Source organism: Dipteris shenzhenensis, chromosome 1, assembly GCF_047967505.1.
Source record: "Dipteris shenzhenensis isolate YYH24624 ecotype China chromosome 1, Dip_SZ_1.0, whole genome shotgun sequence".
Lineage (NCBI taxonomy): Eukaryota > Viridiplantae > Streptophyta > Polypodiopsida > Gleicheniales > Dipteridaceae > Dipteris > Dipteris shenzhenensis.
The window spans coordinates 56,425,626-56,437,953 of record NC_141596.1 but is presented as its reverse complement, the minus strand read 5'-3'; the positions used below and the strand labels follow the sequence as shown (position 1 = coordinate 56,437,953).

General features: G+C 40.2%; 2 protein-coding genes across 2 annotated transcripts; both read left to right on the top strand.

Annotated features, from left to right (window-relative positions):
• The first annotated feature begins 5,054 nt into the window (after window positions 1-5,054).
• Window positions 5,055-5,832, top strand: LOC147906081 (UDP-glycosyltransferase 86A1-like). The gene is made up of 2 exons (XM_087385371.1): window positions 5,055-5,454; window positions 5,579-5,832. The coding sequence occupies exons 1-2, from the start codon at window positions 5,055-5,057 to the stop codon at window positions 5,830-5,832; spliced, it is 654 nt and encodes a 217-aa protein (XP_087241497.1).
• Window positions 5,833-5,855: 23 nt separating this feature from the next.
• Window positions 5,856-6,495, top strand: LOC147906080 (UDP-glycosyltransferase 76C2-like). The gene is made up of 2 exons (XM_087385305.1): window positions 5,856-6,027; window positions 6,104-6,495. The coding sequence occupies exons 1-2, from the start codon at window positions 5,856-5,858 to the stop codon at window positions 6,493-6,495; spliced, it is 564 nt and encodes a 187-aa protein (XP_087241431.1).
• Window positions 6,496-12,328: the final 5,833 nt, after the last annotated feature.

The window sequence follows — 12,328 nt, the reverse complement described above, 5'->3', positions numbered from 1 at the left end:
GTGCATGTGCTAAGGCTATGGAAAGAAAAGCTAGGCTGCACTACATCTAGAGCCAATGAACATAGGTTGATAGTGTTTGAACCAATTCGTGGTGGTGCATATTTGTGGAGAGTCTCATATCCCAAATGCCACAACCAAAATATAGACAGAAAGCAATCTATGCCATAAAGACACTATATTGCTGAATGCACAATTGGAGGCATATTCAAAATGACATGCTCTAGGAGGGACTAATATGAAGACAGGTGGACTGCATGTAAGAGAAAGAAGATACATGAAAAGTTTGTGTGTGTGTGTGTGTGTGTGTGTGTGTGTGTGTGTGTGTGTGTGTGTGAGAGAGAGAGAGAGAGGTATATAATTGAGTAGTATTATAGTTCAAGAAAGACAAAAATGAGAAAAAGAAGCAAGGGGCTAGAAAGAGACTCCATGGGAAATATGAGAATGGGGCCAAATGAATTAGCATTAGAAAGAAATAGGAAATGCATAATTTGAGAATACGTTGAAGATAATATCATGTATCAAGGGTAGGATTGGAGCCAGGGCATGGTTTAAGGAGAAGGAGAGAGAATGAGTTCACATCGATTGGGAAAGGGCGGCGGCACATCATGTGAGTATGTGTTATTCCTCTTTGTTATTATTTGACTATCACCATTATCTTACAATCAATTCAACGCTCTTAATTTTTTGAATTTGTTTCATTGTTAGGGATGCGCGTTCGACCCATCCGAAGATCTGGATGAAAAGACGAGATCTGAGGAAGAAGCAACAGCTAGGTACGCAGAAGAGGAGGGTGAGGGATTGGGCGCACGCAAGGAGCATGCGAGTGAGGAGGGAAACAATGAGGATGCATGTAGACTAGAGACCAAGGACGAGGTGCGCGAGGAGGGCGAGGAGGGTGAGGAGGATGAGGAGGAGCAATAGTAGGATATGACATTTAGTGGTTCAATATTTCCGCACTTCTGTCCTTTTGTGGTAGATTGCCTCGACGGATTTTTCAATTTGGAGTTTGGCACTTTTGCCATTTTGTAGCGTATTACTTTAGCGGATTTGCCATTTTGTAGCATATTGCCATTACTTTGTAGACTTTCTTTCCAAAATTGTAATGTACATCTCCGCATTTGGAACATTTAATCGTGATTTTAATGGGAAAAAAAATTATGTGGGGTAGGATGGGACTGAAATAAGCCCCACCCTACCCCACATAATTTTTTTGTAGCTTTTGTAAAAACGTCGGTATATATTGACCCTGTACCGACACTACAATGTCAGTATATACCGACACCTACACCATCATGCCCATATTGACATTGTCAAGCATATTTTACCGACGGTGACACCAACTCACGCACCAACGATTTCTTTGTGACGTCCACACTGATAGACTTTCTCACACTTTCCACCTATTAAATAAATAAAAATCTTCGTATTTAGCATCAATATCAGTGTTGGAAAGCAGCCCGTGTCTTGTAGTATTGTGAGCTAATAGATGCCATGTTAAGAACATTGGTGAATGAGTATTCCAATACATATATTCTAAAATGTGTATTCCAATATGGCATGCTAAGAATGTTGATTAATAGTGCGGATTCCAATATGGAATAATGAGTTTATCTATAATAGTATCTTAAATATGGAAATGGATTTATTACTTGTATGACTTCTGGTTTCAAGCTAGCACATGGTTCCATTCCGTATGCCCTTTCAATGCAAGGTACATGTCTCCACTCTAAGACATTGTTCACAATGTGTCTTTGTCTCAACATTTACCTTTTATGTGCCAAAATGATGGGAAAGTGATTGTAATTTCTCAATAATTTTCAAACCAAAACTTAACTTTTGTGCAATAAGGATCTACCTATGGAATAGTTTATAACATGCCAGACATAAATGTTATTCTTAGTTAATTCTTAAAGAATAAAATCTTCATTATTTAACAGTGTCGTACCTTTGTCAAATATTACTTTGATTTTTAATACATATGGTTGCCTTCTATCCAATTCATTTTAATAATCTATAGCTATTTACAAGCTTACATATTGAATTTGAATCATGTCTCAAGTTGCTTCAATATCATATTTTTTCATACAAATGCCATTCATGACTACATTACTATATGTTAACTTTTTTTTAAAGGTTCTCCTTACACATTTTCTTCACATTGATACTTTTAAATCATGTCTCTTCTTGACTCATTAACTTGCATATGTTTCATGTATAATCTAAATTATATTTTTTAACTTATTTTATTGCATATGTTTTGTCCCACAAGGTTTTCCACCCATCAAGGATGACTTCTTGTTAAGTTTGATGTCTGTTTCATGAAAATTTCAAAGTTGTGTTCTATTAAGTTTGATGTATATCCCAACAAAATTCCAAAGCAAGTGTTTTGTAAGGTATTCAAAAGATTTCTTTAAAGGGCTAGTCAAATCAAGCCCAAATAAGTATGTCTTCTTCTTTTTCAAGTTCTATAGTATATGTTTGTTAACAAGTTAGATTCCTTTAGGAGTTTATATGAAAGCCTTCAAAATTGCATAAATCAAGGATGTAGGCACTCATTTTTTTGACATTACATGATGCTACAATGTAGATATAGGATGATTTGTGTGTGTGTGTGTGTGTGTGTGTGTATGTGTGTGTGTGTGTGTGTCTGTGTCTGTGTGTGTGTATGTGTGTGTGTGCATGTGTGTGTGTGCATGTGTGTGTGTGCATGCCTGCATGCACATGTGGAGAGAGAGAGAGAGAGAGAGATTTATATATATATATATAAATTACCAAAATATTATATTTTTCTTATAGTGCATTAGTGCATATGTATTTTGGTTCCATCCTTAGAAGCTATTGTTTGAGTTTGGTTATTTTATGCTATTATATGTGATTGATGATGCCAATGTGGTCACGAAGGCAGCTCTAACCTATTTATTAGCTTCAACTTGTCCATCCAACTTCCTGTGACTAAGTAAAAGCTAATCATCTTTGACCAAAGCATGTGTCTCTATGTCTAGAAGAAGAGGTTGTTAAGTCAAAAAGCCTCCTTCTAATTGTCACTTGATTATGCTCATGAGTAGACAAGAGGTGGGAGGGCGAAGTAGCCAAGGGGTGGGCAGCATGTAAGGCTTCTTACACACCAAAGCTCTACCTGCCCACCCACCTAAAAGTATAGGCACAAGATGCCACATGTCGAGCCATAATTGAGCACACGAATCTGATCAAAATTGGACAACTTTGGGTGGGCAAGGCCCACTAGTACCTAAGTGCTTAGGGGGACAACATTTGGGTGGGCCAGGCCCCCATACCTAAGTGCTTGGGGGGAGAATTTCTTCATGAGGAAAATTCAATGCGTCTCTAGGTGGTGGGGCTCGAACATACAACCTCATGCAATGGATACTTAAACTTTACAACGGGGGTGTTTATGTAGTCTTACATTGTCCATTCTTATGGAAGATAGTTCTAGCCAATCAAGGTATCCACTAGGACCCCCGCCACGTCCCCAACTAAGCACACAAAGTATCCACTAGGACCCCTGCCGCGTCTGGTGCACTCCTATGGAGTTCTTTGCCATAGTCACACTCGACTAAAAATAAGAATGTCCAAAGCAAGATATAATATAATTTACGTAACAAAGGATGACTTCTTGTTAAGTTTGATGTCTGTTTCATGAAAATTTCAAAGTTGTGTTCTATTAAGTTTGATGTATATCCCAACAAAATTCCAAAGCAAGAGTTTTGTAAGGTATTCAAAAGATTTCTTTAAAGGGCTAGTTAAATCAAGCCCAAATAAGTATGTCTTCTTCTTTTTCAAGTTTTATAGTATATGTTTGTTAACAAGTTAGATTCCTTCAGGAGTTTATTTGAAAGCCTTCAAAATTGCATAAATCTAGGATGTAGGCACTCATTTGTTTGGCATTACATGATGCTACAACGTAGATATAGGATGATTTGTGTGTGTGTGTGTGTGTGTGTGTGTGTGTGTGTGTGTGTGTGTGTGTACGTGTGTGTGTGCATGTGTGTGTGTGCATGTGTGTGTGTGCGTGCCTGCTTGCACATGTGGGGGGAGAGAGAGAGAGAGAGAGAGAGATTTATATACATATATTTAAATTACCAAAATATTATATTTTTCTTATAGTGCATTAGTGCATATGTATTTTGGTTCCATCCTTAGAAGCAATAGTTTGAGTTTGGTTATTTTATGTTATTATATGTGATTGATGATGCCAATGTGGTCACGAAGGCAACTCTAACTTATTTATTAGCTTCAACTTGTCCATCCAACTTCCTATGACTAAGTAAAAGCTAATTATCTTTGACCAAAGCATGTGTCCTTATGTCTAGAAGAAGAGGTTGTTAAGTCAAGAAGCCTCCTTCTAATTGTCACTTGACTATGTTCATGAGTAGACAAGGGGTGGGAGGGCAGAGTAGCCAAGGGGTGGGCAGCCTCTAAGGCTTTTTACACACCAAAGCTCTGCCTACCCACCCACCTAAAAGTATAGGCATAAGATGCCACATGTCGAGCCATAATTGAGCACACGAATCTTATCAAAATTGGACAACTTTGGCTGGGCAAGGCCCACTACCTAAGTGCTTGGGGGGACAACATTTGGGTGGGCAAGGCCCCATACCTAAGTGCTTGGGGGGAGAATTTCTTCACGAGGTAAATTCAACAGGTCTCTGGGTGGTGGGGCTCGAACACACAACCTCATGCAATGGATACTTAAACTTTACAGCGGGGGTGTTTATGTAGTCTTGCCTAGAAGCCAGATTTTGAGGCATAGGCGAGTGGGGATTTAACACACCATGTGTCCATTCTTATGGAAGATAGTTCTAGCCGCTCAAGGTGCATATTATATGAGAATCGCTAATACAGGTGTAGACGTGTAATGCTTGGTGACCGTCTAATAAGAGGTGTGGTTTTTATCAGTCTAAAGTTGCCTCTGTTTGATTGTGAGAATGCAAGCTTGTTGGTTATGACGATGGCCACATCCCCTCCCCACGCAGTTGTGTTTCCCTTACCCGCCACAGGCCCCATGCTCCAGCTTGCCAAGCTTCTCGTAGCCTCCCATGGCTTCTCCGTCACGTTCGTCTACACCGAATACGACTTCCATCGCCTCCAACTCCCCTCCTCCTCCGCCCACCCCTTCTATTTCCTTCGAGTCTGTCTCCGATGGATTTCCCCTCGATCTCGTCCAGGAACGCAGCTCCTACATTTGGCGCCACATTGACGCCTTCCAAGAGAACATACATCGCAATTTCGATAGCCTCATCGCACGGGTCACTTCTCGAGGAACTCGTGTAACTTGCATCATCGTGGATTATTTCTTACCATGGAGCCAAGATGTCGCCGACAAATACGGCATTCCGAGGGTCCTCTTCTGGCGGCAGTCTCTATCTATACTTGCAATATACTTGCAGACGCCGTTGCTGGTGGTTGACGGTCTTATGGATGAATCGATTGGGGCCGGTGAATTCACTGACTGCTGGGAATAAATTCTCCCGTTTCCTTTGAACTTTCTGTAAGTGGATGAATGGAAACGGTGTAGGCGTACATTCCCTTTTGTAAGTACTGAATTAGTTTCAATCTGCAGTGAAACGTGGTTGCGAGAGACGGAGCGCAGATCTTATAAGCTCTTCCGTTCCTGGACTACCAGCCCTTCGTGGTATTGATCTTCCCCACTTCCGCAATCATGCGGGCTTCGAATGGCTAACACGCTGGCTTTACAGATTAATTGAACAGAACAATAAGAGTCTTTCAAAAGCTGCATATATCCTCTGCAATACGTTCTACGCCCTTGAAAACGACGTCATTGAAAAACTACAGCTCCCCCCATATTCCCACTAGGACCATTGCTCCCTTCTGCTTTCATGGACGGGGGCGAGTATGATGATACCCGGGCCGGACCCAGCTTTTGGCAAGAGGATAACTGCATTCCCTGGTTGGATACGCACACCCCAAACACTGTTCTGTATGTGTCGGTGGGCTCAGTAGTGAATGCTTCGGAAACCGCAACAGCACGAAATGGCCCTGGGGCTCAAGGCAAGCCAGCAGCCTTTTTTGTGGGTAGTGAGAGGCTATAAGGATACTGAAAGCTTGGCACAAATCTTGCCAGCAGGCTATCTTGAGGAAGTAAAGGATCAAGGACGCATAGTGCCTTGGTCACAGCAAGTGCTGGTGCTGTCTCATCCGGCCGTTGGTGGGTTTCTAACAAATGGAGGCTGGAACTCAGCGCTGGAGGGGGTCAGTATGGGAGTGCCACTGATTATGTGGCCGTGGTTTCTGGATCAGTGGACGGACTGCAGGATGGTAACGGAGAGATGGAAAGTTGGGCTGGAGCTGGTGACTCCGCAAGATATCGATTATCCGGCGGAACCTCCACCTGAGCTGGGAAGGTTGGAACTAGAGAGGGGCGTTAAGAGGTTGATGCGAGAAGACGAGGGCAAGGACCTCAGAAGTAGAGTGGGCAGATTGAGTGAAGAGGCGAAGAAGGCTGCCATGAAAGGATGATCATCTTGCAGGTCTCTGCAGAACTGGATAGACGACATGATGATGAGATCAGAAGATAAATATTCAAAATCAAAATGAAATTGTTTTTCTCCCTCTCAATATATTTGGCACTGTGTTCTATGCTATTTCTTGCAGCTAAAATAGGTGCGCAAGTTTTACAAAGAGTTTCCTTCTTAATAGTCAAGTTGTTTTGTGAAGCTGATATAGAGTAGTCTTTCTCAACTTTCATGCAACTTCTTGTTTTGTCATTGAGGCAACATATGTAGTTGTTCTTTGATGTCTCTTGAGACTCACTATTGATTAGAATCAAACCACATCTAATGTATTGAAAGAAATAACCTTTGTGGGGATCCTCTGCAAATGGCTTTCCTTGAGGGAGTGAACTAATTTGAAGCATCTCTACTATTAGTCATAAAGAGAGGTACTTGATTGTTGAGGGGAGCGAGGCAAGCCTAAACATCATGACCTCTTCACTTACTTCCAATCAGATTCTCTACTCCAAACTTGTTGCTTAGAGTTGTGAAAAAACATCCTTATACTGCATGGATAACTGCTTGACTTCTTGCAAGTAATCAACCACATAAGTACCCATGACCACTATTTTGGGTCCTTGATCTAATCGCAAATTCAATTCTTGAGCTGGTTATGGGAGTAGTTATTCAAAACCTAACCAATGCAGCAATATCTCTCGCCAATGACCTCTTTAGTGGAAACAATGGGGTATAACTCTTGTTGTGTAGCAATCTTATCTTCCTTAAATCTTTTTAAAGGCAAGTAGCTATCTAGAATATGTCAAGCTCTCCCATTGGTAATATTTGAAGATCCATGAACCAAGTTTCAAAATCTTGTGCAAATTTATCCTTAACTTTAAGATCTTGAGAGTTGAGACCTACAACTTTTAGGCATCTTACTTAGATTGGTCGGAATTTCGATTTTCTTATCTCTAGTTTTAATATAACTTGGTTTCTCAATCATCGAACTCCTTGGCACTTTTCAGCTAGATTCTTCTCAATAATAAGGGATCGTCACACAACAAGAAAAGGCACCTACAGACATGCACACAGATGTGTTTCCTTAATTTTAAAAAAACTTACGGGTGCGTCTATTGGCGCATCTATAGACCCCCATCTAAAGGCACGTCTATATAATAGACAGACGTGCATATAGATGCACCTATAGACACGCAAATAGATGCCCTGCTAGAAATTTTAAAAAAAAGACAAATGTGTACATAGATGCGCAAATAGATGCCCTACTAGAAAATTAAAAAAAATAGAGAGGCGCATACATAAACGCATTTATAGACGCGATTTACATAAACGCATTTATAGACGCGATTATAGATGCTCTACAGAATATTTTTTGTTAATAAAAGCAGAATTTTGTGTGGTTGAACAGAATGCTGTGTATGTTGTGTATGCTATGTAGTTACAAGAATCCCATTTCCACAACGTGCAATTCAATTCTTACAGCCAACCGCATTTTAATTAGCACCATTGCAAGCACGTCTATAGCCAACGATTACAATTCCGAATAAAACATGACAACTCCAAAACGTTTAGTTCACAAGGCATTATTTGATAGAACGTTGCACAAGGAAATTGGACTACTCAATTCCCACCTGTAGTCATGTCAACTCTCACCGACCACACTAAAATGAAGCCACTGGGAATTCTTGACAATGTGCCAAAAGGGCACAGGGGCAAGATATGTAGATACCAATCATGTGGGATGATGGAGATGAAAGGTCACAACATATGTATACAAGCCGATTACTAAGTGGATGGCCATGCCAATTTACTGTGAGGTAGATCTTGCACTCTGGCATCCATTCATTCATGTCATATTCTGGAAATTCACCTCATCAATAAGCTTGGCATTAGATGCTGAATTCGAGAGTTTTTAGGGCATATAAACCAACATCAATTCAGGACTACTCAACTCCCACCTGTAGTCATGTCAAATAATGTCAAAATAGGACTAGTTTGTCAACTATTTCCCATGTGTCTAGGCATATATGTACAAGGCGAAGCCGACTTATAGGCCACCTCACTATCTAGCTTCATGTCACTTATTTCCACTTCCATTTTCATGTACACATGTTGATATACCAAAATGTATCTAGGATCACAGACGTATTGCAGTATCCACTTTGACTCAAGCTAAAAACTCATTGAAAGTTTGACATCATAAGTATGAACTACTTATTGCCACATGTCATCAACATGAATAAACCATAACTTTTTTGGAACATTTGTAGCACATGTAATTGTGCTTGTACCATCACCACACCTTGATTACACCAATCTATACTTGAGAGAGATGCATTTGTAGAGCAATAGAATTCCACCAAACTATAATGTATCACCATCCATTGTAATGCATCCTGAACATGTTTGACTAAATGTACAAATAGGGGCCCCTAACATTCTAAAAATAAATTCCATTAATTAATTGAAGATACATCAATCAAGGTTATGCAAGATGTGCAAAAGTAACAAATCAATACGATGTCTCTCGAAGATTCTAACCACCTCTACATCTCCTATATCAATGTCTCCATGTCTCGACTCATGCACACACGAGAGAAGGCTGAGCGAGGGGTGAGAGGAGCAAGGGAGGGAGGAGAAAGTAGGGTGGAGGAGTTGAGTGAAGGGGGAAGGGGAGGGAAAGCAAGGGAAAAGAGGGAAGGTAGAGTGGAGATGATGGCCAACGAATGGTAAGGGAAGGAGGATGACCAGCTTATGGGAAAGAATGCAGAGCTGGAGAGGAAGGCAGTGGAAGGTAGTGGAGGGGGAGTAGAAGGCAGCAGAGGGGGCAGGCAGCAACCATAAGAGGAAGGCAGCAAAAGGTAGTGGAGGGGGAGCAAAAGGTAGCAGAGGCGAGCGGAAGATAGTGGAGGCAGAGCAAAAGGTGTTAACAATGATGAACACAACTATGAAACCTGTTAACGAAAAAGTGTTCTAGAATTTTGAACACAAAATTACAAAAATCATGGTGCTAGTTTCAAGGCGATTGGACCTCTATAATGAGAGTCCAGAATTACAAGTAGGGGACATTAATTGCACCGTTATTGTGGGTGTCCTATATCCATAGTGTAATTTGAAAGATCACAAAACTTCTTATATATAGCATATGTGATTTGTGCTTGTACCCACACCACACCTTAAGGTAAAGTTGTGTTTGTGTTAACATTTGAGGACAATATGAAAACCCGTGGTTTACTTCACATGGTCCTTGAAGACAATTCCATATTATCCAAGGAACGTCTCTCTCTCTCTCCCCTGCATCCCCAACCAATTTTCTCCTATTTCAGTTAGCTCATATTGTGGAAATTCATCTTATCCAATAAGGTTGGCATTATATGTAGAATTGGAGAATTTTGAGGGCTTATAAACCAATGTCAATTCATTAACTCCTACTTGTGGTCATGTAAAATAATGTCAAAATGGTTGACTACTTTGTCAACTATTTCCCATTTGTTTGGGCCTATATGTATAGGGCAAAGTCTGTTCATAGGCCACCTGGCTATCTAGTTTCATGTTTTCCATTTCCATTTTCATATACACATGTTGATATACCAAAATGTATCTAGGATCACACACGTATTGCCGTATTCAATTTGACTCAAGCTAGAAATTCATTGAAAGTTTGATATCATAAGTATGGACTACTTATTGCCACAAGTCATCCATATGCATAAACCATAACTTCTTTGTAACATTTGTAGCACATGTAATTGTGCTTATACCATCACCACACCTTGATTACACCAGTCTCTACTTGAGAAAGATGTATGTGTAGAGCAATAGAATTCCACTAGACTAAAATGAACAGTCATTCAAATGCATCCTCAACTTATTTAACTAAATGTACAAGTAGGGGACATTAGTTGCACAAGTTATTATGGGTGTCCTATATCCATAGATTAATTTAAAAGATCACACAACTTCTTATATGTAGCACATATGATTTGTTCTTGTATGCACACCACAGCTTGATGTAAAGTTGTGTTTGTATTAACATTTCAAGACATTACGAACACTCATGGTGTACTTCACATGGTCTTGAAGAAAACTCCATATCATCCAAGGAACAAGCATGGCCTTTCCATGGAACAAGTATGTCATCCAAGGACACTCATTAGCATATGCATGTATGCTTGTTTCTAGTAAAGTGCAAATTGCCCAAAATCTAGTAAAGTTTCACTTGCTTTAAAATTTGATGATTATCATAAATGTCTCATCATTTGAAAGACCATTCCCGAGTGATCGTAGTGACTAATCTATGTATTACTCATATAATATTGTGTATCATTTCATTACCACGTGCTAATTCGTTCTGATGTATGCTAGGGTCCATGTGTTAACATGAGCCACTCTTTCTCATTGTATCTCAAAAGAAGGGTATTGGATAAAGTAACAATGTACCCGTAGTATTCTTCCCTCAGGTATTCGTACACACTAATGAATCATCTTCATTCATACAAAGATCACTTGACTTCTTATGAACTTCTATAGCACATGTGATTACGCTTATACCAACACCACACCTTAATAACACACACACACATGCGTGTGTGTGCGCATATGCATGCACACATGCACGCATGCATGCATGTATGTGTGTGCATGAGCACACACATGCCCAATTGTCCACATGCACAAACATGGGCCCACACATCACTTGGCCCCCCCGTGGGGGAGGGGCCAAGGTGCTTTAAAAATTCAATTTTACCATAAATGGCTCATCATTTTGAAAACCATTCCCCACTAACAAAAGTGACTAATCTATGTATTACTCATAGAAAATCATGTATCTTTTCATTACCACATGCTATTTAATCCGTGCTAATGTATGCTATTGTCCATGTGTCTTGAAACAAGAATCACTCTTTCTCATTGTATCTCAAAATAAGGGTATTGGATCAAGTAACAATGTACCCTTGCATTCTTCCATTGTATTCATAATCACCGCTGAATCAAATTCATTCATACAAAGATTACTTGACTTATTAAGAATTTTTATAGCACATGTGATTGTGTTTCTACCAACACCACACCTTGATAACACGCACGCATGTGTGTATGGGGGGGGGTGAGAGAGAGACCATGAAGGCCATCCATAATGAGGCCCTTATCACCATCAAAAGAATAGTCATTAGGGATATAGTCTTCACATGGTGCATCATTATCATGTGAGTGTTAGCTACCAGCACCCAAGCAATATGAACAAGATGTGTTGGTACAACGAGAGATCTTGCTTGTTCTCTTGCATAATTTACTCTTGTGCATGGGGATTGAGATTGCAAAGAATATTTTGCATTTTTCAAAAAATGAAAATCTTTTTTTGATCGACTGCTAGTCCCCCAAACTAGCCACTTAGCATGATCACTCTCACTACATGCCATATTGAATATATGTGTAATTAAAACAAAGACACTTCCCATGAGGAAAAAAGATCCTAAAACAAAAAGGGATAGGGGACATAAATGAATAACTTGTTCTTTGATTGCTTTTCATATTATGAATAAAGTTAGACAATGGAGGGGAGGGTGAGATGGGGGCATGGGATGGTTATTTGGGAGGGATGGAGGATGGAATGGGCAATGGGATGGGAGGGAGAGAGGGGGTGTAGGGGATGGATGGGAGGGTGAGATGAGGGCAATGAAAGGGATGGTGGAAAAGGGGCATGGAAGTTTAGAACAAGAATGGGAGGGATGGGGGAAAAGGTAGATTGAAAATATAGAATGGGGATGAGAAGGATGGGAGATGGGAGGGAGGGGAAATGGGGGAATTTAGAAGGGGTATGGCAAGGATGGAAAAGAAGGGAA

Excerpts from the sequence above, each read along its gene's own strand:
- LOC147906080 (XM_087385305.1), top strand. The coding sequence starts at position 5,856 with ATGGACGGGGGCGAGTATGATGATACCCGGGCCGGACCCAGCTTTTGG. Across the intron at positions 6,028-6,103 it reads AAATGGCCCTGGGGCTCAAG|GCTATCTTGAGGAAGTAAAG; the intron begins GCAAGCCAGCAG and ends TCTTGCCAGCAG.
- LOC147906081 (XM_087385371.1), top strand. The coding sequence starts at position 5,055 with ATGGCTTCTCCGTCACGTTCGTCTACACCGAATACGACTTCCATCGCC. Across the intron at positions 5,455-5,578 it reads GGATGAATCGATTGGGGCCG|TGAAACGTGGTTGCGAGAGA; the intron begins GTGAATTCACTG and ends TTCAATCTGCAG.